Source organism: Crinia signifera, chromosome 1 (assembly GCF_055691185.1).
Source record: "Crinia signifera chromosome 1, ASM5569118v1, whole genome shotgun sequence".
Taxonomy (NCBI): Eukaryota; Metazoa; Chordata; class Amphibia; order Anura; family Myobatrachidae; genus Crinia; species Crinia signifera.
In genome coordinates, this window is record NC_139217.1 from 395,832,793 (window position 1) to 395,860,388 (window position 27,596).

The window sequence follows — 27,596 nt, forward strand, 5'->3', positions numbered from 1 at the left end:
TTCCAATAACTGTGCCAAGCACTACTCTTACTCCCCTTGTCATTGCTTCATTCTCCTTCATTACAATTAATGCTTCTAACATATCCCAATGAGTCGTCCTTGCTTTTTTTTTTTTTTTTTACTGTACTGTCTTCTTTTTGGAAGATTTTTTTATTCTTTATTTTGGCAGCATACTTTACAGAATACAAACGGCCCATCTCATCTTTTGCCACAGCTGTTTCCTTACAATAATCTCTCTGGCCTCTGCTGATTTCATCACCTGCTGTCCATGTCATCTGAACCACAAGTGGGTTGTGTAGGGGCAACTCAGAAACGTTAACAGGGACACCTGTGTTCTTCCTGTCTGTTCTCCTAGCCTTGCAGATGGCTCTCCATCAACCTTTGACTCGTGAACAGCCGATAGAGCCTCTACTTGGGCAGCAAAGTGAAAACGCAGATGGGCATCAGACATTGTGGTGCTCCCTTCTTAGAATAAACCCTGCTTATTTTCTTGTTACTGACACTTCTAAACCCCAGTCTAATTGTGCTGCCTAGAAAAGTAATTGCTTTCTGAAAGGCCGGACAGTAGAGATTCATGACAGGAAACAAATGATGACAGGTCCTCAGCTGAATGATGAAAGCTTCATAACATATGAGTTAAAAAGTTAATTGCTGCCTGGTATGGCAAGCAAGGTTGTTTCTCACGGACCTTAAGCAGTTTTTGATTTATGTCAGGTACACCATTCCGGTGAATGTTTCCGTGAGATGGATTACATTCAAATTTACAGAATAGTGGAGATGATATATGCTTCCGTGAAGTTTCCATCACGTGCATCCTGCTCAAGTACCAGGAGTCTTTGGATTCACCGGAGTAGATTTACTAAAAGTTCAAAAACAGACAATTTTTGGTGTTGCCCATAGCAACCAATCAGATTGTCTATAATTTTCTAAAATGCTAGCTTAAATCTGATTTGTTGCAATGTGCTACGCATACACTTTTCAATTTCAGAAAGTTTAGTAATTTTTTCACAACTGCGTCACTGCGGTTTATTTACTAGGATGGAAGTTCTATTGTAGATTAGATGTTTCTGGGGGTCCCGGATACCGACTGTCAAAACGTACCATCAGTCGGCATTCGGGCTATCTTTTGTTCCTTCCGACAGGAACTCGACAGTTGGTATTCAATGTACTGGCTGTCGAGTGATGTACAGTCTGCAAATCGTCTAAAATGGCCGCGGATTGTCGAGAAACGGCCGTGAATTTGACAATGCTTTCCGACAAAACAGATTGGACTTGTTTTAAAGTCGGATCGGTTTTGTTGGAACCTGCCTTCAATGCTGTCGATAACAGCCGCATTGAATAGGCGATGGCTGCTATTTCTGCTGGTAAAAATAGCGATCCGATTTGAACACCCCCTCGGTCTATTATCTTCTAGAAGGTGCTAAATAAATAAGTAGATTCTGATTGGTTGCTTTGACAACATCCCATCTTCAGTAAATCTCCCATCTTAGTAAATTTATCCCACAGTGCCCAATGTATATATAGACAGTGTAACAATAAAAAATGGAAAAAAATGTTGACCGTTTTGTGTCAGTCATATCCATATGTTGACCTTTTGGCGCTGTGAACCTAGGGCATGTCAGTTATATGGGGTCAACCTAATGACTGCCTAAATTATTACTGTAGATCTTCTATACCACATCTGTCTCACTTTACTGGTATCTGTGAACTTTAATGTAGTGTTAGGAATATACCAAACCCGAGAATAGATGGCAAATTTAAAGACCTATTTTTTTTTCAAAACGTTTTACCCTATGTTAAAAAATAGGAGTGTGTCTGTAAAATTCATAGCATAAACTAATTCACGCTACCGAGCTTATGCAAACCGGTGTGACATCACTTCTCCAGCTCGTTGACCGACCTCATACAGTTCTTGGCCGCTTGCTGCTAGAGCTCACAGTTTGTTCTTTAGAACCTTTAATGCCCCTTTGTATGCCTAAAACATGCCAGTTACCACAGACCACATAGGCAAACACAGTTCAGGAAAAATCACGTAAAGGGATAAAATATCAGCTAAAAGTCTTGCCATTAACAATAGTAACAATTTGAGGGTGTAAGACCATTTAATAATAAACTATAGTGTGGGTCACTTACCATTTTCTGCACATAGTAGCCAAAACCTCTTAATTACACCGTAGCACTATTCATGCAATACTAGTCATTTTAGAAACATAATGTAAAACACGAACCATGCCAAAATAATTTTTTTTAATAAAACCCCTGTTTTATGAGAACACCGCAACACATTATTCACAAACCTTTTTAAGACCAATGCAATTATAACAAAAGTGGTTCTAAAACTTGGAATGGATAAAAGTATTTCAACTAGTTTTCAGAATATAATTGTTGATTTATAATAGCTGAGGGAACAGTTGGTGCAGCTTTTGAAATATAATAGTCATAATAATATATAATGGGAATGTCCAGCTGTACTTAAAGAGATTTTAGAATAGTACAACTTTTCATTCCCTTTCTCAGCTGATCTCTTGCCATGTCTTATTGACCCGAGAAAAGTCGTATTCAGCAACTTTATGGTAACGGGGAAATTTGTTGCTGATTACATGGTGTTGAATGATAATTAATTTGACCTCACTCAAGTAAACAAATATGTTTCAAGTATTTTGCTATAAGGTTAATACTATGTCCAACAGATTGCAAGCTTGCGAGCAGTGCCTTCTTAACCGTTGTCCGTCTGTTATTACTGTTTTGTTCCTAATTTTAAAGCTCCACAGAATATGCCGACTCTCTACAAATAACATAATATGTATAAATAGTAATCCTATACCACTGTATTTGTCAGATGGACACACTTGAGTTCTTGGATGAAGAAATTAGTGGGATGGCAAGATGTCCGTATGATACCAAGCACGCCAATGTCGCTCTGTTTGCAGGTATAGCTGTCACTTTTACTACTCTATTGGTTGCTTATGTGTTATATTGCTTTGTATCTAATTAAACTACTTCATAAACTTCACTGCAAAGTGAGGTTATAGTTAAAATTCTACTCTTGTGTGCACCACATTTTATTAGTTTCTGGTGTCATTTTATTTCCTTTTTATGTGCTAAGTTGGACCCTCCTCCATATTGTAGCTCCTGGTGTATGAGCTTTTCTGTGTATATATACACAAACACTCATGGGGCCAAATGGAACAGGGTCTGAGTTTTTTGTGAAAGTCAAAACAGCACTTTTTTGCACATTAAAAGGTGCGAATTTGGTAGCAGAACTCGGCCAATATAATAGCCTGTGAGTTTTTTAAGTTGGCGGCTACTACATTGAACGATTGTGTACCTGGAGTATTGGGATGGCCTCTTTTAGTTTGAGGGGGTTGGTGGGTAATGCTATGGCTGCAGGTACCAATACAAAAGTGTCCCTGGACTGTGGCATCTCCTCCCCAGGTATTGGAGACCGGTGCTGCTTTCAAATGTATGGGTGACCCCTACGTCTTTTCTCCCTGTACTTTTGGAACCAGGACCAGTTCAAATGCCTGGTGTTGGTTGTTAAAATACAGTGGCACCTCAGTTATTTTTCCCACTGTATTTTTTCAATCAAAGGCCAGCTCAAAGAGCTTGGGGTTGGTTATGTTTTTGGAGGTGACGACACTTCATTTAAAAAAAAAATTCTAACTCTTAACTGTTCCAAACAGTATAATCCATGGATCTCACTGATCTGTGCATGCTTCTGTTCAACTTGCCAGCCAAAAGCTGGATTATTTACATGTATTTGTCATTTTTTGGGGGTATTTTTTTATTTGTGAGTTTCTATTGCCCAAGTTCTATCTGTACAATAGCAAAGCATCTAGATGGAACATGTTCCCGCATAATGCATGAATTGGGAATAGTAAAGTGGGCCGAAGCATGTGAGGGACGCGGTCACTAATTGGTGGTCCACGTACTCAGGTGTCGACAATGACACCCAAAAAATGCTGTAACGACGGCCTTTTCATGTGTTGACCTTTTCCATGTAGACCTTTTCTTGTGTCTACCCTTTTTCTATGTCGAACATGTGCATGTCGATCTTTTGGTGTCGACCTAGACACTGTTGTCCCTATATACCATAATCGATGGTTATTGCATTTCCTAGTGAGGTATAATGAAATATCCAGTGGTGCTAATGTGAAGAAAACTTAGGTCAGTTAGGTGTACTTTCTATTATGCAGTAAAGTGCTCATGAATGAAAGTATAAAATGTTCATTGTTAAAATGAAATGTCAGATTTAATTGAAAATGTTACTTTAAAGACCCAAAAGGTCAGTGCATAAATTCCCATTTGCATCTCAAGGTCATTTAATTAATTTAATTTTGGATTAGATCAGATTTAAGGAGATGAGAGTTTTAGGTCAACCCAATCTATAGACTGAAGGCCCATACACAATGGGCGATTTGAGCTGAAAGCAGCTCAGTTATGACGGTTGGGCTGCATTCAGCTCAAAAGCCGCCCAGTGTGTACTGGCCAGCCATGGGCGGTAAGTGCTGATGCTTGCTCCTGCATCATCGCCAGCGGCTACCGCTCATCTGCCTGTGTTGCCAGCAGATGAGCAATATCATGAACGGCTTTGCATAGCGTCCTGCTATAGAAAGTCATCCACTCCCGGTAAAATTGTTTAGACAGGCAAAAATTGCACAGTGTGTATGCACTAAGCGATTTTCAGCCAAACGATTTTTCCCCATTATTGCTGTCTATACATGCTGGGCAAAATCACCCAGTATGTATGGACCCCAAGGCTGGATACATTTATTAAGATAATGACTAATATGTTGCTTAACAAAGGTGAACACTGTTACTGTGAATAAAGTCAAAGATTAGGCAGCATGAAGTGGATTTTTATTCCAAAATATTCCCCACTTTTTCTGATTTCAACATACTCGCCTACATGTATTAGCCCGTGACTAGCAGGCATCAGCGAGATCCTGGCGAGTCTGGTCAATGTTTTAAAGTGGCAATGATTTCAAAAGCAGAACCGTGTTGATATTGCCTTTTTAATTGATTGCTACCTTTAAAAAATTGTATAGACTCGCCTGGAACTCGCTGATGCCTATAAGTTACAGGCTATTCATAGATACTGACTACCTGGCTGATTTCTGTGGGAGAAGAGCAGACAGGTCGGCTCAGGTAGGGGGTGAAACATGGTGTAATGCATACAGGGGGCGGAGTTGAGGCATGCTAGCCAAGTCTGTGTAACCATAGCCATGCCCCCTCCATACAATGCTGGGATTACTAGCAAAATATCACGTTATTGACCACCTGGAATGCCCGCTTTACCACTTTGCTGCCTAAGTGGGCAGCCGGGCAGGACTGGGGCTAAAATCATGATACTTGCCAATTCTTTTGCAGGGCTAGGATTTTTGGGAGAGTAGGCAGGCTATTACATTTATCCATTGTGTCACTTTTGTATTGTGTTTCATCATATGGGCTCCAGACCTACTTTAGTACAGTTCTAGAACACACACAGACTCAAAGCAAATCTATTTTCAAAAACCATGATGGATGTGTCTGAACAAAATTTTATTGTTGCTGAAATAGAAAGAACTCATCATTGCAAAGGACCCCTGGGCGGACTATCACATTATATATTGTATGCAGTGGATGTATTAGTACTAAGCCCAAGTGTCCTTGTAGAAACTTTATATATTTTTATGGTGATTTAGATGCCATTTTATGCTTTTTTCTATTAGCATGTGTATTGTATAATACACGACCACCACCGAAATATGCCTCAAAGGTATCAATCAATTGTAAGCTAGACACTTATCCCTGGCTAGTGTTGAAGGTATTTCAGTGTTCTGTGGAGCCAAGTCATGAGCTGTTTTTCATTACTGTACTTCAAGTACAACAAAATAAAGCAAAGGGGGGAAAGAAAGTAATTCCAGTGGGGATAATGAGTGTGGAAAAAATATAATTTCCCATGACTCGTGCCAGTTGTCGGCAATGGTCAAATGACCATGTAAACATGTATATAAGAAAATAACTGAATGCATCTGCAATATGTAGCAGAATATTGTCATCATTTAACCAAGACACTAGTACATTAGTCCAACTTTTTTTTATCTTAGCTAGCAATGAAAAATGTTGCTTTAATGTTAAAAGGAAGTTAATAAAATTGTTAATAAAGTACTACAAGCTTCATATGAGAACAGTACAATGCCTGAAGCTTCATATGAGATTAGTACAGCACAATCTATTTATAGGATGCCATGAGAAAGTATTATGTATTGGGATGGTCATCAGAGGGTCTCCACATATGATGCCCTCAGTGCTTAGCATTTATGGCATGAAACCGCCAGCTGGAAACCATTGATGAATCATTTCATCAATTCATGGACAATTAATTATATGGAAATTGTGATCATTGCAGGCTTGAACAAGAGTGGAATTCATCCGCTACTGTTTTGTAAACAATCAGCTATAAAACACATATTCATAGGAAGCCTAGACTCATAAGTTCCCAAGAGAGCTTAACATTTTCTTCATAACATCAACTTCATAATATTCCGTAAGCAAGCAAATGTAGAAGTTTAAGTGCAGCCAAGCACTGTTTAATTCACATGGAAGCATGTGTAATATAAGGATTTCTCCTAGTCGCTTAGTGTAAGTAACATATGAGTATTCACGTTCATGACTTCAAGCACAGAGAACACGAGTGGTGGCTCCAGAGGTTTGGCTGCAGCAAAGTTCAAAATTCAAATAGCGGAGCAACACCCACTGCCTTACAAACTGACTCACTGGCAGTGGGTGTTGCTCCCTTATTTAAATTTTTTAACTGTTCTGCAGACCCTCCTCTGGAGAAGCCACTGGAGAACATACTAACAAAAAGCTTGCACCAATGATCTTTGCCAAAGGACAGGGCTCTAGCTTTAGGCAGCTGCCTAGGGGCTCTAGAATCTGGGGCAATCCTCTGAGTCTGACTATCACACAATTAAGGATAACTCTGAAGCAAATGGCGTGTTGAAAGTTTATGGTGACCACGATTTCCCCAGATGCTACACACACACACGATAGATGTTATGATCTATAGTAAGATCTGCAACTCTCAGCGCAGCATCTTCGGGTCTTATGTGACAACTTTGTCTTTTGCACATTATCCATTTGGTACTTATTTAATCTCATCTTGTCTCTTTCAAGATGGAAAACTTTACTCTGCTACCGTGACAGACTTTCTTGCAATTGATGCTGTAATATACCGAAGTCTAGGAGACAGCCCAACTCTGCGAACAGTCAAATATGACTCCAAATGGTTAAAAGGTAAGCAATATCATGTAGAGCAGGGGAGTCCGATATTAATTCCTATAGATTCACAGGTTGTCTGAAAAACATGAACTGTTGGTAGATCTTGAGGACAGGTTTGGCCACCCATGTTGTAGTGGTTGACTTATAGTTGCATTGTTGTTTAGAGCTACCTGATGTATCCACATACTGTACATCTAGCCTCCTTTCATGTTAAACAGTCCTTCTAGTCATGGGACTTGATAGCACTTTGCATGGTTATTTTTGCAACCTTTTTCCATTAAAAATACTAATCTTATTTTTAAAATGGAGCAAATAGGGTGCACAGTCAGCTTCTGCTGATTAAAGTGATATACATATATCTAGTGTGTGACTTTGGCTGTATCTCCTGGCAGAGCGAGAAAGTCTCCCAGATGCACCAAGCCCCCGGCATCGGCACACAGACACTCACTTCATTTTCCATATTATAATACATCATAAAATACATCATACAATATGCTTGCATCATACTATGGACAACATGAAGAAAAGGGAGGAGAGGGCTAAGAAGTAATATAAGAGTACAAGAATAAGTAGGAATATAAGAGTTACAGTATTGTCTCCTGGGGCTATTAATATTATTATTACACGCAAAGGGCCTGATTCAGACCTGTTGAACAGGTCAGCGCAGCCCCGCCGTACAGCCACCCCACTAGCATGCGAGGGGATGTGTACAAGAACACATCCCCTCGCATTCGGCCAAAGGGGAAAGAAATCATTAGATGGTCACCGACCCTATAATTGTTTCTTCCCCCATCGGAAATAAAAGTCAGAACTGTCATTTATTTCCGCTGCTGATCGCCGAAGACGAGTCTGAACGCCACGCCCAGTGTTTTCATGGGGCCCCTGATGCCACCTCCCTCCCCTGCCCTTGCGAGTGTCATGACATTTGCCGAAGACATTTGCACAGGGGATCTGTACATGCGCATATACACACATGCGCACAACCCCCACCATTGTCTTAATCGGCCCCAAAGCGTGGCATGTTTTGCGCTTAACAAATCTTGCCATTTTACATTTTCAGACCAAAGCAGCCGCTTTCTATGTTTGGCGCTTGGACTAACTATCATACATCATAATAAGCAACGCCAACCATCTATATAGACAGATTTACAGGTCATATCATCCCACTGTTTTTGCAATATTAAAATCGTGTAACTGCATTCTTCACCTCTGCTTTCAGAGCCGTACTTTGTACATGCCGTGGATTATGGAGACCTTATCTACTTCTTCTATCGAGAAATTGCAGTGGAATACAACAGCATGGGAAAGGTAGGGCAAGAAATGGACGTAAATTACCTGTGCCATTCCTCTCAAGTCTTCTCAGCAATAAGAGACCTTGCAATGAGAGCCATTAATCACTATGACAAGGCCACCTTTTGGGAAGATTGCTTTGCAGATCTTGAAACTTTATAATGTCTCTCAAGTGCAATATCCTCATGTAGGATATTACTGTTCGAGGAAGTCGCAACAATCTGAATCACTCCAGTGCCAGAAGCCGGTGTGTCACTTACAAGTGCTTTGCAAGCTTAAAAAACTTTAGATTATTGAAGTTAGGATTATTTTATTTAACAAAATATAATTACTAATGAAATATGTTACATCTACACTTGTAACCACAGCTTTCATAGCACTACTGTTTCTATTCTATTGCTATTAGGAATGTTGTTCTAAAGGACAACTGCTATTAACCTACAACACACAACATTGCAGTTCACAGGTTGCACTTAATGATAATCCAATGATTTAGTTCAGTTCCCTGATGCAAAGTATATCCCGAATAATCAGGCCAAGTTCCTCTGTAGCTAGTAATTTCCCTAATTTCCGTTGCATTCCATAAGGTACAAATGAAAATGAGTGAGGTTCCTCTACTGCCACACACTGTAATACACACATAATAAAGAGGAAAGTACCTTGTGCTGAATTAAGTCACACCCTGTAACTAAAGTTATAGTCATATATGTACTGGATCGATCCATTGGTAGTGCTGTAAGCATTGTGTGCTACAGTATGTTGCACCCGGTAATCAGCATAATCCATCACACTTGAACCACCCTTGGACTCCTGTGAAAGTAGCCAATGGTAGTCTGGGGCGGGCTTAAGAGTGTGTTATGGCTTATTCTGACTCCTAGGTGCTGCATTGCGTCCAATGCTTACAGCACTGCCAGGGGCTGCAGCCACAGCTGGTACTACTACTAACAGAGTGTTTGCATATGTGATGAAATTAGACGTTCAATAGAGTGGCTAGCCAGTTCATGAAATGTCTAATACCAGAATGATGCATTTCATGAATATGTCATTTCAGCACGAGGTACGACATATACCATAAAAGCTTTCTATGTGTAGTTACAACTGCTAGAACCGTATTTTGCAGACTGTCTCACTGTGTGATATAATTACCAGTCTGAAGGGTGATATATTTGTTCTAGTGGTGGTCGTCATATCTATTTTCTGCTGCTATACATGGAATGCTGCCAGCTGCTGAGCTGCACCAGCCATTACACACAGCCTTTTCCTTATTCAGTGGGAGACAACAGACAGCATTATAAGTACAGTGAGATACTGTCAATTCAAACAGTGATACCATTAATCCAACTTTCATGGTTGTGGAACTGGGTATGTGTGTGTGTGTGTATGTATATATATATATATTGTGCTGGTAACTGGCACTCCACCGCTGTTGAACGGTGGAGGTGCCCTGGTGCCTTCCTGAAGTGGGACCGGAATCCCCTTTGTATATGTGGCTGTGTGAGGCGTCCAGAAAAGTGCAAAAAAACTTTAATCAGGCTTTTTTTTAAATGCAAAAAAACTAATCAGGCAACGTTTCGGGGCTGCACCCCTCTCCAAAAAGTGAACTGAAATACAATTAAACCGTGCATAAATACCTTATGCCGAACTGTGCTCCTCCTCCTGGACCACCCGCCCAGCGAGCCGGCAGCATCTTTCCGCCGCGTCTTCTGCCCGTTCTCACCGGGATTAGTGACATCACCGGAAAAAGCTGAGCTGCTGCGGACGTCTTCCGGAGGGATCGGCGTTTGTGTCGCCCTGCTAACCAGGCGCAACAGCAGCTGTGAATATCATAAAACACAATTTAAGCCATACCTATCATACAAGCCTAAATAAATAATCAAAAATCAAAATATCATATGCGCATAAAAATTATAAGGACATACATTTAGTACATGCAATTTTGTTGCATACAATTTGAGAAACGTGAATAAACTTTTAAGATCCCTGACCTGCAGGGAAGAATCCTGTTTTTATCTTAGTGTTTATTGATAAAGCAGACGTTCCCCGGCTGTTGGGAGGGAGGGCCACTAATGTCGTCAGTGACCTCCTTCTCCCCACATCCCTTCGCAGCGCCGAATGAGTCCTGGCTGTGAGCAGGGGGAAAGTCATTCAATGGTGCCATATGTTGCTTCTCTGACCCACTTTGTGTAGTAGTGGCCGGACCCCTTTTTGGGCCCCCTGGAGCTCCGTGGGGGTAGTAGGAGTGTCTTTTTTCCAGATTCCAGAGTTAAGCTTGCTATCTTGCTTCCCTGATCCACTTTGTATAGTGTCCAAACCTCTTTTTGGGTCCCTCAATGCAGCATGGATCCTTCTCTACTCCCCCCGGCCCGCGTGCACCGTCCCTCCCTGCCAGCAGATGCCGGCCGTGTCCAGGCGCTTGCCGACATTGAAGCGATCTTGGCAACCATCAAAACGCAGCATGTGTGCACAACTGAATGGAGGCAGTGATGGATATTCGGAGAAGGGGGGCAGGCTGGGGGACAGAGTGGGGGACATGCAGTGAATGGGGGCAGGCTGGGGGGAACACAGAGAAGGGGGGGCAGGCTGGGGAATATACAGTGAAGGGGCAGGCTGGGGGACATAGAGTGAATGGGGGCAGAGTGGGGGACCATTCTGATGTGATTAATGGTTCAAAGAATGTCAGGCTGAATGGTCGGCCCCCACACATTTTCACCTCACCAAATCTGGTCCTCATCGCAAAAAGTTTGGACACCCCTGCCTTATGATATGCTGCTTTCATTAAATTGACTGAAGTAAAGAATGCAGGAGGGTGTAAAAAAAAAAGAAAAAATAGATTAATAAAACCACATTAATATGCACTTTGTGTTAATGGGTTCTGTCTTTTGAAAATAATCAAATTGCTGTTACTTGGAATGAAACAAACACTTAAAGAAAGAAAGTGTTTAAAAATAATTATGATGATCACATTATTGCATACCAGACAGTTGTAGAAATGAGTTCTATTTGCGAACTGTCTGGGGTCAGAACATTAAGCAGCACAACCAGTGTAATTTGAACTCACTTATCTTCACACTTCTGTCCACCAGGCGGTTTCCATTCTACAATCCACCAATATAAACGTATTTGTTTGCAACATTGTGCTGATACATAGGTTTATATATCTTTTAAGCTAGACGGAAACCTGAAAATGTTCCTTAAATTAGGGTTCTTATTTTATCTCCACACGACAGTTGCAAATGTGGTATCTGATGGGATTCTTTTTGTGTACTGGGCGAACATTTGCACATTACTTATTAAAAGCTCTGAGAGGACTTTATAGTCTAAAGTCGCTGATGTTCCAGTTCAAAAAAGCATCACATTTTTCCAGTTACCAGAGAAATGTGCTATTAGGTGTGAGTTTAAGTATAAGAATTTAACTTGCTACTGTGGGCTATATAGTTCCAGAATAGCTTGAAAGCCAATGAATGTCTAATTCATGGGTCCTCAAACTGCGGCCCTCCAGATGTTGTGAAACTACAAATCCCAGCATGCCTTGCCACAGTTTTGCTATAAGGGAGTGTTAAAACTGTGGTAAGGCATGCTGGGATTTGTAGTTTCACAACATCTGGAGGGCCGCAGTTTGAGGACCCATGGTCTAATTGAACAAGGGTGTCGAGTGGGGTGGTCAATTGCCGAGGCTGGTTGGCTTGGCCTTCTGGGAGAAAGGGTCAACAATTGTCCTATCCTGATACACTTCTCTCTGCCCACTACCACTGCACCTGTATAACAGTACACGGCAATGGCACATCGGAGAGTGGTGAAAGGCGAGACTGCTGCCACTGACTAGAAGCAGTCTCCTATTTCTCACTGCCCAATATGCCGATATGGCTGTGCAGCTACACAGAAATTGCCACAGTACAGAGAGAAGCGTTAAATGTGGGCCCTTGGAGTTGCTCATGTGCCAAAAATTATTTAGGAGGGGGTGTGGCCATGCCTGTTGTATTTGGTCACGACCACCCCCGCCAGTACCCAAGCATGTCTGAGCTCTCAACAGCCCTGATTTCAGATTATTTGTGGTTAACCCTATGACTGCCAAATTTGCAGTGAGAGATCCTCAAAATATCCGCTAAAAATGCCAGCGTGTTTAGTTAAATATTACACCCAAAAAAAGAACAGTCGCTGTGAGCGGCGTTGACGTATTTAATAGCTATTTTTGAGGATCTCTCTCAGCATTGGTTGGTATTAAGAAGGTTAATAATGTTTATTTGTGTAGTGCCAATATGTTCTGTGGTTTTATACAATTAGAGAATGTTGGTTTATTCAAATCAGAGGATAGAACAATCTCATTTCCCTATGACAGACACAGTCACATAATGAGTATAGTATGTTCCGGGCTGAATACATGAATACAGAAAGAATGTAACAACTCCACCCTGCCCAGAATGTAACCTGGGATCCTAGCGGAATTCCAGACCCCTCTAGTTCCACCACAGCGGGAGGGTGATATTGACACCTGCCTTGCTGTAATACGTCAACGCTTGCATGCAGCTCAGCACTGGGAGTAAAACTGTCCATACAAAAATTCCATCAGAAGTTAATTATTATAGCTCAACCCACACAGACTGTGGTGAACATGTAGAGCTGTACACGATTAGCAAAACAAGCTTTTAAATTCATAAGTGCGAATGCTAATTCTGCATAATCTTTAATTAAACCAAAACAAAATACTGTTCGGATGACTTTAGTGACTGAAATGTCATTGAGACGCTCTGGTTATTAAAACAGAATGAAAGTGATGACCGAGATGAATTATATAGCAGAATGATTTCTTAGGGGTAATGAAAAAAAAAAAGCCTCAGACTGAAGATCTAAACATTATAGAGAGTAGAGATTTGGAAAAGCATCCGGCTTTCTGAGTAATCTCTTCTGTAAATGCAGAATGTGCTTTTGTCTGTGGAAATGGAAAGCTAAGCAGTCTTTCTAGAAATTAATTTATATATTGCAGACATCTGATCTTCTATGGGATTTATTGCTCTGCTTTAAACGGCACATTCTTATCTTTTGCAACACATGGCTCTGGTTCTAAATGTTTTTTTTCTAGAGGATTATATAGCTATTGTATCCCATTACACATCCTGGCATTTTCTGACACTGAGGCTGAAATGATGTTTTGCTCCGCAGGTGGTGTTTCCAAGAGTTGCCCAGGTTTGCAAGAATGACGTGGGGGGCTCTCAGAGGGTGCTTGAAAAACAGTGGACTTCGTTTCTTAAAGCTCGATTGAATTGCTCTGTTCCTGGCGATTCTCATTTCTACTTCAACATACTGCAAGCTGTTACTGATGTGATTCATATTAATGGCCGTGATGTTGTGCTTGCTACTTTCTCCACACCGTACAACAGGTAACTGCGTGCATTGGCTGTTCATATCTTTTCAATAAATCAAGTCTGAGTCACGCAGCCTGGCTGGGAATTTGTTTTCTCAGTTTTAAGTGGAAATGTGGATACCACTTGAACATTCACTGTTGTTTTGTCTTGCCTGAAGTTATAGATTATTCTGTAAATGCTACCCTCCTGTTAGTGCTTTCTTAGAGACACAGACTTCCAAAATATATTTACAAACCCATAAAACTAAATACATACTAAAACCAAAAAAATCAACACCTGCTGTAATAGAATATGAATTCTTCCAACCTTTACACTGTTTTTTATCATTGCATTTTACATTGGTTTAATCCAGGCATGTCCAAACTATGGCCCTCCAGCTGTTGTGAAACTACAAGTCCCATCATGCCTTGCCACAGTTTTGCTTTAACTGAATGCTAAAACTATGGCAAGGCATGCTGGGTTGTGTAGTTTCACAACATCTGGAGGGCCAAAGTTTGGACATGCCTGGTTTATTCTGATTCTTAAAGAGTCATGATAGGTGGGGAAATGAGAGCTCTGCCATTAACCAGGAGATGGCAATTTAAGACACAATGTCACCTTTGAAAATAACTCACTTCTGATTTTTGAATGTTTGATAATGTCCCATCTGAGAAATGTGGCTATCACATTTTGAAGCTAGTGATAGACAATATATCTTCTTAGTCCATTATAATGCTCACAGAGTTTGGCGCTGATGGTTTACATACTCCGCTTACGGAACACCTGCGACCTGTTCTGCACACATGCAGAAGTAGCCCTGCTTGGTCGCATGCAGTGTCCCCTGAGCTGCAGCCTGATAGGCCTCCTGCAACCACTTAAGGGAAGGGTGAGTGGAGGCGGAGCTTGGCAGCATTCTTAAAAATGGAGTCATGTTGCCTCAGTTTTCTTGGATTGACAATGCCAAAGTCTGCATCTTCGGATGGCTTTTGGCTGCTTCCAATGTCTTTAAGAGATTGGCACAGTAAATGTAATGTCTATAAAAATAGCAATAGAACACACAATTTCTACCATTCCAATGTCTTAATTGGTCACTAGCTTTTAGCTGCATTCAGTATAAGTCTAAGTTGGCCTCCGTGACACAGACTGACTTTTGTAAATTAACGCTAGAAATGTGTTCATATTATCTACAGGCCAACACTTCAAAATAATAGGTCATAATTCTAGCATCCCATTACCTACTGTGCAAGCCCCATGGTGGAGATGTTTTCTCAGGAGATTTCTTTGTAATTAGGTCTTTTTATAGAAGCCATTGAGGAAAGGCTGCTAACAGGAACTCGGCTGGCGCTACATTTGTCTGTTTTGCATGGATTTCCCTCAGTTTTCAGTAGATAAGGGTCATGGAGTTCAGAGCTAAGCTTTCTGTGACAGTCAGGCTTCTATATAGCATGTGTTTCAGTCAGAAATTGTATGCATAACTGTGGCATGAGTAACAAATTCTAGCAAATGTCACATTGCAGTATCCCAGGTTCTGCTGTCTGCGCATATGACATGGCCGACATCGCCAGCGTGTTCACTGGGAGGTTCAAGGAGCAGAAGTCACCGGACTCCACATGGACCCCAGTTCCTGATGAACGTGTTCCTAAGCCAAGGTAGTCTCCCTAATTATATACACAGAAAACAGAGAGAACATTATTTTTCATTATCTGCTTTAATGCCAAATGGCGGGGAGGGATAATGGTATTAATAGGCAGAAAAAATGTTGCCAGAGTGTCTAATTTGACATGATTTACTATTATATTTTGCAATGTATGTGTAAAAAATGTCCTAGAAAATGATAATCAGTTTTGATATATGTCCAGGGGAGGCTCCAGAGAAGGGGTTGAAGCGTAGTTCAAAATACAAATAGAGGAGCCTCAACAACTGCCATTCCAAACTAACTCACTGGCAGTTGGTGTTGCTGCCCTATATAAAATTTGAATTGTGCTTTAGCCCCCCCCTCCTGTAACCACCACTGTATATGTCCATTTTTTTGAATGCATAATCATTTTAGCATGAATACTATTATGTCAGTAAATGACCACATTACAATATATTAGCAAGGGCAATGCTTGACGTGGACATAGACAATGTAATTTGCTTTGTAAACATTCCTTTCATAGGTTAGAGCTAAGGAAATCAAAGTTTGCACGTATCTAATTTGTGCTCCCATGTCACATGTCTCTTCTGTTCCGTGTTACAGACCAGGTTGCTGTGCTGGCTCCGCCACAGTGGAGAGATATGCCACCTCCAATGACCTCCCAGACGACACTCTTAATTTCATTAAAACGCATCCGCTGATGGACGAGGCGGTGCCCTCTATAGTAAACAAGCCATTGTTCCTCAGGACCATGGTTAGGTAAGCAGTTTCCGATGTCTGAGGGCAGAGCGCAGCGTGTGCACTGCTGTTAGGAAATGCGTTTCAGGTGCTTTGAAGGTCTGTAAATATCTCTGCTGTTCTTGGCATTTCTCCAACATGAACTGATGAGAGCTCAGGGCAGATGCCACAAACGTCCCATGGCTGCTTTCAAGATATGAAATGTCATTTCAGCCGTGCTGAAAACCAGATGTCATCGAAGATAGAGATCAGGAGGTCCTTCATTAGTAGCCTCATAAGGTTCAGAGGAGGAGTTGGGGGCTTTTTACTATCATGCTAGCATATTGCCCAATTTACTTTCTAAGCCGTTTCTTTGGGTCTCCTGTAGAGATTTACAGATTATTGCAATAGATAAAAAAGTATACCGCATATATATATATATATATATATATATATATATATATATATGTACACATTTGAACAGTCTTTTAGAGAACATGCAAACAACATTGGAATTCGTTAATTGTATTCATTTTTAACTTATTTGTGGTCTATAATGTTATTTTTTTATTATTTCATTTATCAGAAACACTTTACGGTCATATTTTCTTCACAATGCAACTAGGATACGCGAGGAGTCTGTGCTGATTAATGTGACACATATATTATGTGTAAATGAATCTCTATACAGAGCAGAACAAAAAAAGTCGCGGCTGCTAAATTGTAGCACTTTGTGTACAGATGCTGAGACTCACACGCATACAGATATACCAGTGTCCTATATCACATTACTCCGCGCAGTCTCCCGCTGTGTCCTAGTTGCATTTCATCATGACTAAAACTGCATACTCACTATGCGATAAAGGCGACTAACGATGTCATTAAAAATTTCCCTTGAACTCCACGGTGCTACAGAATGAACGATATTATAGAGCATACAGATTGAATGATTTTCAAACCCCCAAGCTAAAGATAAATTGTGTGTTTTACCACCGATCATGTTGGTTTATGAAAACTTTATCGTTCGTAAAACTCTGAACAATATGCACCTAGTGATAAGACACAAGCAAAATTGGACTTCATGTACAGATGAGAATCAGGGTCAATAATGACCCACAGGAGTGTGCATCTTTATTGTTCGTACACACTGAACAAAATGCACAATAATATGGCTTAAGACCCATTTTGCTCAACACTAGCAAGTCTCACTTTTGTTCTGCATTGCTCTAGCAATGATGTATGAGGACACATCTGTTGAAAGAGAATTCTAAATATCTAGAAATATTTGTATGTTTAGGTAAGAATTCATTCTTTAACTACTGTGTTATGCACTTCTGGACTCATTTTTTTTTTTAATATAAAAACAAGGAAAATGTATATTTTGAGAGGAAAGGGCAAAGTAACCAGGAGCATAAAATAAATATTTGAACAACTTGATGATGAATGTGTTTCTGACCTTCTTCTAGGTATCGTCTCACAAAAATTGCAGTTGACATTGCCGCAGGTCCGTACCAAAATCACACAGTGGTGTTCCTGGGATCGGAGAGGGGAGTGATTCTCAAGTTCCTGGCAAGGACAGGATACAGCGGCTTCCTTAGTGACAGTCTCTTCTTGGAGGAGATGAATGTTTATAATCCTGAAAAGTACGTCTTTCCTTATGTGTATCTATATGTTGTGCTGTGCTGTGGCATTGTGCCAAGGAAAAAGTCTTCTGCATCTGGCTCTATGTCTGTAGCTATGCGCCTATGTATGCAGTGGCTTCCACAAACCTGCCTGTGACACTCCCATAACATGATTATTAGTGGACCATTGTACGTGCATTTCTGCCACCTCCCTGCGACTACACAGGAATGACTTTTACACAGCATTTCCGATACTACGTGTCACAATTGCAGCATCACCTCTATGCTCTGTTGTTGCGTGTAGGCTGCGAATGTGTACGCATATTGCTATTGATTTGCGATGGCTCCAGTGGCCGTCTTTTATATTCCTGGGTGGCAGCCTCACTTGCCAACATTAGCAGTTATGTTGTCCAGAAATGGCAATAGCATTAGTATTAACTCTGCATCAGGCCCATTGTCAGAGGGTCACTTGCTGCAATGCAGTCAGTGAGCGTACAGATGGTCACTTGCTACAATGCACAGTCAATGAGCATACAGGTGGTCACTTGCTGCAATGCACAAACAATGAGCATACAGGTGGTCACTTGCTGCAATGAACAGTCAATGAGAGTACAGGTGGTCACTTGCTGCAATGCACAGTCAGTGAGCGTACAGGTGGTCACTTGCTGCAATGCACAGTCAGTGAGCATACAGATGGTCACTTGCTGCAATGCACAGTCAGTGAGCGTACAGGTGGTTACTTGCTGCAATGCACAGTCAATGAGTGTACAGGTGGTCACTTGCTGCAATGCACAGTCAGTGAGCGTACAGATGGTCACTTGCTGCAATGCACAGTCAGTGAGCGTACAGATGGTCACTTGCTGCAATGCACAGTCAATGAGCGTACAGGTGGTCACTTGCTGCAATGCACAGTCAATGAGCGTACAGGTGGTCACTTGCTGCAATGCACAGTCAATGAGCGTACAGGTGGTCACTTGCTGCAATGCACAGTCAATGAGAGTACAGGTGGTCACTTCCTGCAATGCACAGTCAGTGAGCGTACAGGTGGTCACTTGCTGCAATGCACAGTCAGTGAGCGTACAGGTGGTCACTTGCTGTAATGCACAGTCAGTGAGCGTACAGATGGTCACTTGCTGCAATGCACAGTCAGTGAGCGTACAGGTGGTTACTTGCTGCAATGCACAGTCAATGAGTGTACAGGTGGTCACTTGCTGCAATGCACAGTCAGTGAGCGTACAGGTGATCACTTGCTGCAATGCACAGTCAGTGAGCGTACAGGTGGTCACTTGCTGCAATGCACAGTCAGTGAGTGTACAGATGGTCACTTGCTGCAATGCACAGTCAGTGATCACATTGTTAGATGCACAGTAAGCAGCATCCAAATTCTACAAGACAACTAAAGGCCACCAGAGGAATTCAAGTTGCTACTTTTCCAGTTCACATCCTGTTTATGCTTACTGTGACGTTCTTAGCTTATTACCAATGTTCCTATTATAAGAATGTCGGCAATTCATCCGCTTTCCCTTCCATACTGTATGTGAAATGAGCTTATAGCAGCCACCTCGGAATAATTATACGTGGGTGAAATGTGTGACTCTTGTGGCGTCTCTTATTTAAAGCTGCATGAAACGGAAATAAACTATCCATCTATATTTATTCTTTGTTGTACATATTAGTCACTTTTGTAACAGAATTCTACCTACAAAACATGCTCTGTACCTTTTATTGGGTGAGTGTATATATAAATAAATACAGTATTTCTCATTAACCAAAATTAGATGTAAATAAAATGACAAGACTGTAATACAACATTTCTGCAAGTTGAAGTAAAAAAAACCGCAGCCTCGTTGTCAAACACTACAGACTGCGTGCTGACATTTGCGCAGCTGAGCCATCAGTAGGGAATGGCCATGTGTCTAAGTCGCGCTGCACATGTGCCGCCATGGTCTTGTGATGGCGGTTGGAGAGAGGATTTATTGACAGTCAGGGACTATTTGTGGGTGCCAACGGGCCTGGCGACTGTAACGCAGGCCTGTCATGTCCATTTTTTCAGGCATGTCTGTGTCTGCATCTTAATCAGAAATGGCTCCAGCTTCTTACTACCTGAGGCCAAATTGTTACTTAGAACTAGGGAAGCCAATCCCGGGGCATTTTTTCAATCCCGGGATTCGGGATTAAAAAATACTCAATCCCGGGATTCCCGGGATTAGCTTCCGTTAAAAAAAAAAAAATTGCCACGCATGTTTGTGTACATGGTGATGTTGCCGTTTGCCGGGTGGGGTCACCGGAAGGGTGGGCGGGGAGCCAGGAGGGGTCTCAGGGAGCAGGGAGCAAAGAGACGGGTTGGTAGGTAGGAGCAGGCAGTAAGCCGGGTGGGGTAGAGAGTTCTCCGTGAGCCGGGTGGGTAGGCGGAGTCTCCGGGAGCCAGCCAGCAGCACGTTCAGCACACTTCTTGGCTGTCTGTGCGGCCTGCGGAGGGTGACCTATGACCTCATCAAGCGGCGCAGGGCCAGCAAACTTTTTCGGGTTAAACAATTTTTTTCTTTAATTAGAAATGTGAAAGATATAAAAATAAGATATGCAGAACCCGGACTTAAAATTTGTGTTGACCGTTGTAATAAAATGATCTGGGACACAGAGATTACCAGTTCATATATATTTGCAGCTGCGAATGCATTATTGTTCATTTCTCAATCACGGCCTTTATCCCTTTTCTTATCAGGGCTGGTTCATATTACATTTCTATCCCATGCTGCTATTCTATAATGTTAGACCTGTAGCTAGCTTGTATTGGAGAGTTTGCAAATTGATTATATTAATTAAAGTGAATATATAGCCTACTATCTTTAGTCTTAGATGATCACTGGAATAATTGTTGTTTAGTTGGGACACATTGAAGTATTATACAGTGAGAGTACAGTGCCACTTTTACCTTATTCACACCATCCAAATTTCTCAGGTTAGCCCCGTGAACAACCCGTTCGTAGTGTTGGTGTGAAAGGGTCCTGGGCAAAAATCCCGGGACCCACACCCCATGATTTCAACCCTGCTAGCTACAAGGTTTGCTCCCGGGACCTTCATGGGATATGGTGTGGTGTGAACGGATGTAACCCGGGGAGACAGCACTGTCAGCTCCAAGTGCTGCCTCATCCCCGCCCCTTGACGATGCGCTGTCGCCCTGCCCCTGTGTGATGTTTAATAACATTAATACAATTTCCCCACTAAGATCTTCTCCTTGTGTTTTGCCTTGTAGGTGTAACTATGAAGGCGCAGAGGACAAGAGGATCATTGGCATGCAGCTTGACAAGCAGAACAACGCTCTTTATGTAGCATTTGCCACCTGTGTTGTCTGGGTTCCACTTTCAAGATGTGAACGTCACATGAAGTGCAAAAAGTATGTCTTGGTCTGTTATTTTCATATTATGCAGTACAGTAGCTCATTTATGGGAGCGTTCATTAGGCTAATGTTCTTCTGCCGGTCCCCAATGTACAGTACAGAATGGTCTTTTTGTCATTGGTTGGGTTAAACAAGATGAAATCCTCATTCTCTGCTCTCAATCTGTTATTTCTAGAACTTGTATCGCTTCCAGAGACCCTTACTGTGTTTGGTTGCGAGATGCGGGAACATGTTCACAGCTGTCACCTGGTACTAAGTAAGTTGACACAAATCAACAGATAAAACTATTCCACAGTTGTTATGTCAGTGAATGTTTTAATTGGATAAGCAATTGACTTTGTGTTGGAGCTGCGACTGCTGAGATACAGTGGTAATTATCGTTTAAAAAATAGACTGAGTAATATACAGCCAGCCGCACACAATGAGCCAATGTTTTCATCCTACAATATAAGGATTTGCTGGAGAATTTTTAGGGAGCAAGTTCTTTAACAAGAAGAAGTTGTCCTTGACGAGCTAAGCCAGCAAGCTGCCAAAATATAATAGGACCTTTCTATTCGTCAAACTGTTCTGAGCGGCTACTTGTTAAGCTGGAAATAAAAATGAAAGCTGCTATTAAAAATTATGGTTCTTGTGTAGTTTCACGGCGTGCTACTTCTGGGTTGGGTACGCTCGCCAAACTATCTAAAATAAAGTAACTTAACTCCATGCCAACGTGGATAGTTCATACCCCCACTATCCACATTGGCATGGAGTTGATTTTAGATAGCGTGGCGAGCGTAGCGAGCCACCGAGCCCGCAGCGTGGGCGAGGGAAGCGAGCTCCGCAAGGGGACTCAGACGCACGGCGCCATGCTGGCGCCGTGAAACTACACAAGTACCAAAATTACATATACGTACTATGTTTTGCAATGTAGTCTTAACAGCAGCAATAGAATCAGGCTGATTTGACCGGTGTTAACGTCACACCCTCCCTGAAAATGCCAGAGCATGTCTCCATTTTCTCTGACACTTCCAGAAAAGGTCCGGATACTAACCCCAAATGGCCGCTTCCTGTCAACCAACTTGCGTACGGCCAGCGATTAAAAAAGAATAACAGGCTTTCATCGTTACGGGTCGTACGCATGCGCAGTCTAATGGTAATCGCCTATCACAAAGTCCTTGGTAACTGCGTACACATAGGCAGCAACAATTCAGTAATGAGGAACATTGACTCCTTCAGTTTGCCTATGGGCAGTCAGACTGGCCATGGCAGTAACGATGCTGGCACCATGTTGGTCTATGTATGTGATTGTAGCTGAAGGTATATACATGCCCCTGAAACAGCCATTGCACACCTGAATTTTTGGCAGCACTGATTTACTTCCCCCAAATGGTGCCTCCCTGTCAATCATTGTGCCTTAAATATCTGATTGCGAGCTTCGTGGTTCAGTTGCGTGCACAATGCCATTGCGTACAAACATGAACTAGGCCCATTGTTCACTGGCCTGGCAACATTTAATTCAGATTTTACAGCAACCATCTATATTACCATTAATATATATGCAAAGCTGTGATTATAAAATTACATTTAATACACTAGAATTGATTGTAGAAGCCTGTCTAAAGAACTGTGGCAGGGACAGTTTAAAAAACGCCTTGTACATTTAAAGCAGCTGTAAATATTCATGATAACCACAGGCTGTTACATCACAAACTGCTGAAAGCTTAATTACTTCCATGAGAAAATCGTTATTTTGGGTTCATTTTGTTTTGGTGCTCGATATTTTAGTAAGCCACAGCCTCCTTCCTAAGTAATTATTTGTTGTGTACAAGTTCAGTTTGTTTACTGCGAACAAAAAGAAGCAGCCACTTGTCCGTGGATAGCCAGTCTCATATTGCTTTCATTAAAGCGAATTGAAAGCAAAAGTTTCTGGTAAGAATGCAAGCATCTGCCTAACGTATGGAGTGGCTGTCTAAAAATATATACGCACATCTGAGCAGCATTCCAGGCCACAGATGACAGGAGGAAGCATTCTGCAAAGACACAACACTTATTGTACAAGGGGCTGTTTGGGTGACACATGCTGCTCAGTCCTAAATAGCATAGCATAGTTCTCAATGCTTCCAGCATCATTCCCATTATGGAGGTCAGGGTAGCACACTGATGCTGCAGGCTTCTGAGAGTGGGAGAAGTGTCTTTGAAGCTGAAATCAGCTGTTACTGGGCTACATATACTATTTTATTCTCTCTACCTGTAAGAATTGTTTTTTTCTTTTGTGGAACCACTGAATAGAATTAGTAGGAAGGTGAAAATATACATAACTTTCCCAGCCATGGCGATAGCAGAATCAATCTTTTCTATATCCTGTAGTAATCATGTTCTGGAGTATTTGGTGTGATGATCGCACCTGGGACTGTTTTGGGCTAATAAGAACTACTTCTAGACGAGTATAAGCCACATAAAATATAATTAGTGTGCTGGAGTTTACTGCCTGGACTTGAGCTGATTCATATAGCCATTTTTTATTTTGCATAATCCATTGCATCTTGTATTGAGCATACATGGATTACATACAGAAGAAGACTCATTGTGCATATAAACTATGTTTGCTTCAGAGTATAGGGAACCTACATACAGGAAAATGGCACATACACTTTTCTCAAAGCACCATGCATTGGGAATCCCTGATCCCCAGGCACCCTGAATTCTGTTGCATTTAATCTGTGCGCATTCCATTCACAGATGTATATCTTCCAACTGTCAGATTAGTAGATATGAAAGGGGAGGAGCTTGTAGGAAGAGGCAGGGGCTCCATCAAAAGATGTGTTTGGGGATTATTTGGGGGTGGGGCTTATTGTGTCAAGGGTACTTGTGTAGTTTCACGGCGCCAGCATGGCTTCGCTCGCCCACGCTGCGGGCTCGGTGGCTCGCTACGCTTGCCACGCTATCTAAAATCAACTCCATGCCAACGTGGATAGTGGGGGTATTAACTATCCACGTTGGCATGGAGTTAAGTTACTTTATTTTAGATAGTTTGGCGAGTGTAGAACCCGGAAGTAGCATGGCGCCATGCTGGCGCCGTGAAACTACACAAGAACCGTGTCAAGTTTTTACTTTGGAGAGCAATGACACATGAATGAGCTTCAATAGTAAAAGAATCCTGAGCACATACAGTAGGACCTCATTTTGAGTCAGATGTAACCTGCTTACTGATGTATGCTAATGAGAATATCCGCCCATATATCTCAAGTATCTGTCTGTCTTAATGCAGATGACCCGTCACCTACTGTTGTAGTATGATACCTTCATCATTATAAATGCTCTTACATCAACTCCATGCTGGGCACATATGAAACAGGCATCCTATCTCTGTATGTAGCCTTTAAATGAAGTTGGTCTGCACGGGCATAATGCACCAATGACCATGTAATGGCATCATCACCAGGTCCCTGCTTGCAGAGATTTGTACTATTGGTGCTTTGCTCAGCACCAGACATAAATCGGAGACTTCCATGTGTATATAGGGCCCGATTCATGTTTGTATGAAATTTCACAGTCGGAAAGAAGCGGCTGTACAGGTCCATGTAATTTAAATCCCAATGCTCCTGTATGCATTATTGAGGATCTTAGTGCTGCGTCTTGAACCAACCATGAATCACAAATAATGTCCATAGGTTGCGATTTGTGCTGGTTATAGGCATCAGCCAGCCTGCAGAAGCTGAAGCTTACTAAGTCTAGTCGTGGGACCCAGACACCAGGGTCCAGGAAGTCTGGGCCAGCAATACAGAACCTGGACCCATCATTCCTTTCAAACTAGAGACAACCCCCCCCCCCCCCCCCGTTTTGAAGTACAATGTCCGATACTGCCCCCAAATGCTGCAGCATATCACTCATCCTGCGGATGACAAGGAGTTGTGAGTAACATTGCAAGGCCCGTTCTGCACATGTGCAGAATGAATCTTGTGCCTGCCCAAATATCCTATTTGTACACAATCAGGTTTATATACTAAAATGAATCCGGACCATAGTGTAGAACTTTCAAATGCTATTCTGCTGGCATCACATCATCCCCAAACAAGTTATATAAAGTTAATAAAAACTGTTTTATTGCAGGACATCAAACTACCTTTCTTTGTTTCTGCAATAGAACGGATGTAAAATAAGCTATATACTGTATATTGTAGATAATCTTACAACTGTTTTTAAGAGAGATTCATTTAAGATTACAACATCTTCTGGCATCTACATTGTGTTTTGTGTTTTTTTTTTTTTATCTTGTGTGTCACATTACGCTTCTTGCATTTTTGTGTCCGAACTGTGCACATAAGGCTTTGATGTTGTTACATCAGCTGCACGAAGCCTGCGCGCGCTGGGGTTCTAATCCCGTGTTTCTTTCCTCCTTCACAGAGTTCCATTTGAGCAAGACGTGGAGCATGGCAATACAGACGGCCTAGGCGACTGCCAAAGTAAGCAAAGAATCAGCCCTGTGTTTACTTTGGGTGAAATAAGCCTTCTAAATTCCCAGAGTCAACATTACCTGCAACAATAATAGCAAAGACTTTGCAGTAACTGAGCTGAAAGAATTCTATCATTGTGACTTTGACATGTAAAGGAACCTCTGTGTTTGCAGAAGGGGAAATGTAGAGGGCATTTCGAGTGTTGATTTTGATGTGGTAAAAATCACAGGAGGAGTAGGTGGACCGTGAGGAAGGTGTTAGATTTCATAGACCGCAAGATAGATGGAAGAGGTCCAAATAACAATTTCTTTCTCTCCTTTCTTTTCCAGATTCTTTTGTGGCATTAAATGGTAAGACATGTACAGAACTTTCAGAATTCCTTATTAGAATGTGTTTATATTTATTTATTTATTAGTTTATATTTTGCATTCCATTGTATTATTATTTTACCTTTTCTTTATTTTACAAATTTTCAGTTACAATTTTTTTATCCTCGACTATTTTTCCATAGACTTTTCAACTGCACCTCCAGATCAGGAAATATTTTACACAGTGTATGGTCAGTTTATACATGTTTTATAATCCACTCAACAACTTCCCGTAGCAGTACTTTTCATTTTAGATCTCTTTTTTTTTTTTTGAACATCTCTGGTTATGGATCTGGTTTAACCAAAATTGCCACTTTATGGGAAAGTTTTCCTGTAGGATAGGTGTGATATTCAGGATATAAACAACTGAGAACGGTATCCCCTTGTTAAATACATGGATAAAAAAAAATCTTAATTTCAATAAAAAAAAAAACATTACAATGTATAGAGTTATAGGTGACGTGATAAATATTTGTTGCATAAATTGCAAAGTAAAAAAATGAATATTTTCATACAAATTTACCATCTTACTATTGCCAGAAGATTCATTATTCGTTTCTATAACAGCCCATCCTGGCAAAGAGCTGGATACAGTGTTATAGCCTAATTCTATAACACTGCATCATTTTTAGGGTCCCCGGCAGCAAACATTTATTGGCTTCCTCTCCCCCACAAAAATGCGTCCCAAAAGCTTCCAGAGCTTGGCATATCTAGCAGCTCCGCAACCCCCATAGATATGTGGTCTTCAGATGCAGTCAGAAATGGAGGCTTGGAGGGACTGCAGAACATCTGCGGAGATCATAAAAATTGGTGGTGACGCTTTTGTGATATATAATAATAAATAGACCCATAGGTTGGCATTCAATCCCCGCCACTATTTCCGACAAAGGAAATAGTGGCCGTCTATTCAATGCTGTCATTTCCGACAGCATTGAAGGGGGAACTCAACAGATCGAACTTTAAAACCAGTCGGATCTGTTTTCTCAGAAACGCCCGTGGATTTTCAAGTTCACGGCTGGATCTCAACAAACCACAGCTGTTTTCGCTGGCACACCCCCTTTTCACTACTCGACAGGCAGAACATTGAATCCCGCCTGTCGATAAACTGTCAAGCTGGGCAAAAACGGGGCAGGATTCCGACTGTTAGAATGAAATCCAGGATTGAACAGGCCCCCCCATAGAGTTTATGGGACAATATCATTTAGAAATACAATTTAAGTTCTAAAAAAAAAACCAGCAAATCAACATTAAGCCTTCCACATTATTTTGTTATGTTGAAATTCTATTAGCGCCTTTTTAAGCTATTAAAGCACTATTGCAATAAATATTAATCTCCCAGCCGTTGTTTCATATTTCACTGATAAGGGGATATAAGATATGAAACCTAGTAAGCAAAGAGAAAAATATTTCTTTTGATAAATTGGGAACGGCAATGGAAGTCTGATATCCATGGCCACAGACTAACCTAATAAACTGATATTGCATTAATAATGGATTAGGTTCCTTTAATCCGATAATGCTTGGTTAA

The 27,596-nt window shown here is 41.4% G+C and overlaps 1 protein-coding gene across 5 annotated transcripts in view; it reads left to right on the top strand.

Moving 5' to 3' along the window:
* Positions 1–27,596, top strand: part of SEMA6A (semaphorin 6A) — a 190,393-nt gene that overhangs the window by 96,091 nt on the left and 66,706 nt on the right. For 3 of the 5 annotated variants that reach the window (XM_083151615.1, XM_083151612.1, XM_083151613.1), the window contains exons 7-17: positions 2,840–2,930; positions 7,159–7,278; positions 8,483–8,571; positions 13,711–13,928; positions 15,410–15,541; positions 16,132–16,287; positions 17,712–17,888; positions 21,121–21,261; positions 21,440–21,520; positions 25,651–25,709; positions 26,030–26,050. In XM_083151615.1, coding sequence (XP_083007741.1) covers positions 2,840–2,930; positions 7,159–7,278; positions 8,483–8,571; positions 13,711–13,928; positions 15,410–15,541; positions 16,132–16,287; positions 17,712–17,888; positions 21,121–21,261; positions 21,440–21,520; positions 25,651–25,709; positions 26,030–26,050 — 1,285 coding nt within the window. Of the gene's footprint in view, positions 1–2,839; positions 2,931–7,158; positions 7,279–8,482; positions 8,572–13,710; positions 13,929–15,409; positions 15,542–16,131; positions 16,288–17,711; positions 17,889–21,120; positions 21,262–21,439; positions 21,521–25,650; positions 25,710–26,029; positions 26,051–26,211; positions 26,260–27,596 lie in introns of all 5 variants that reach the window. The other 2 variants (XM_083151614.1, XM_083151611.1) reach the window with 1 other exon arrangement.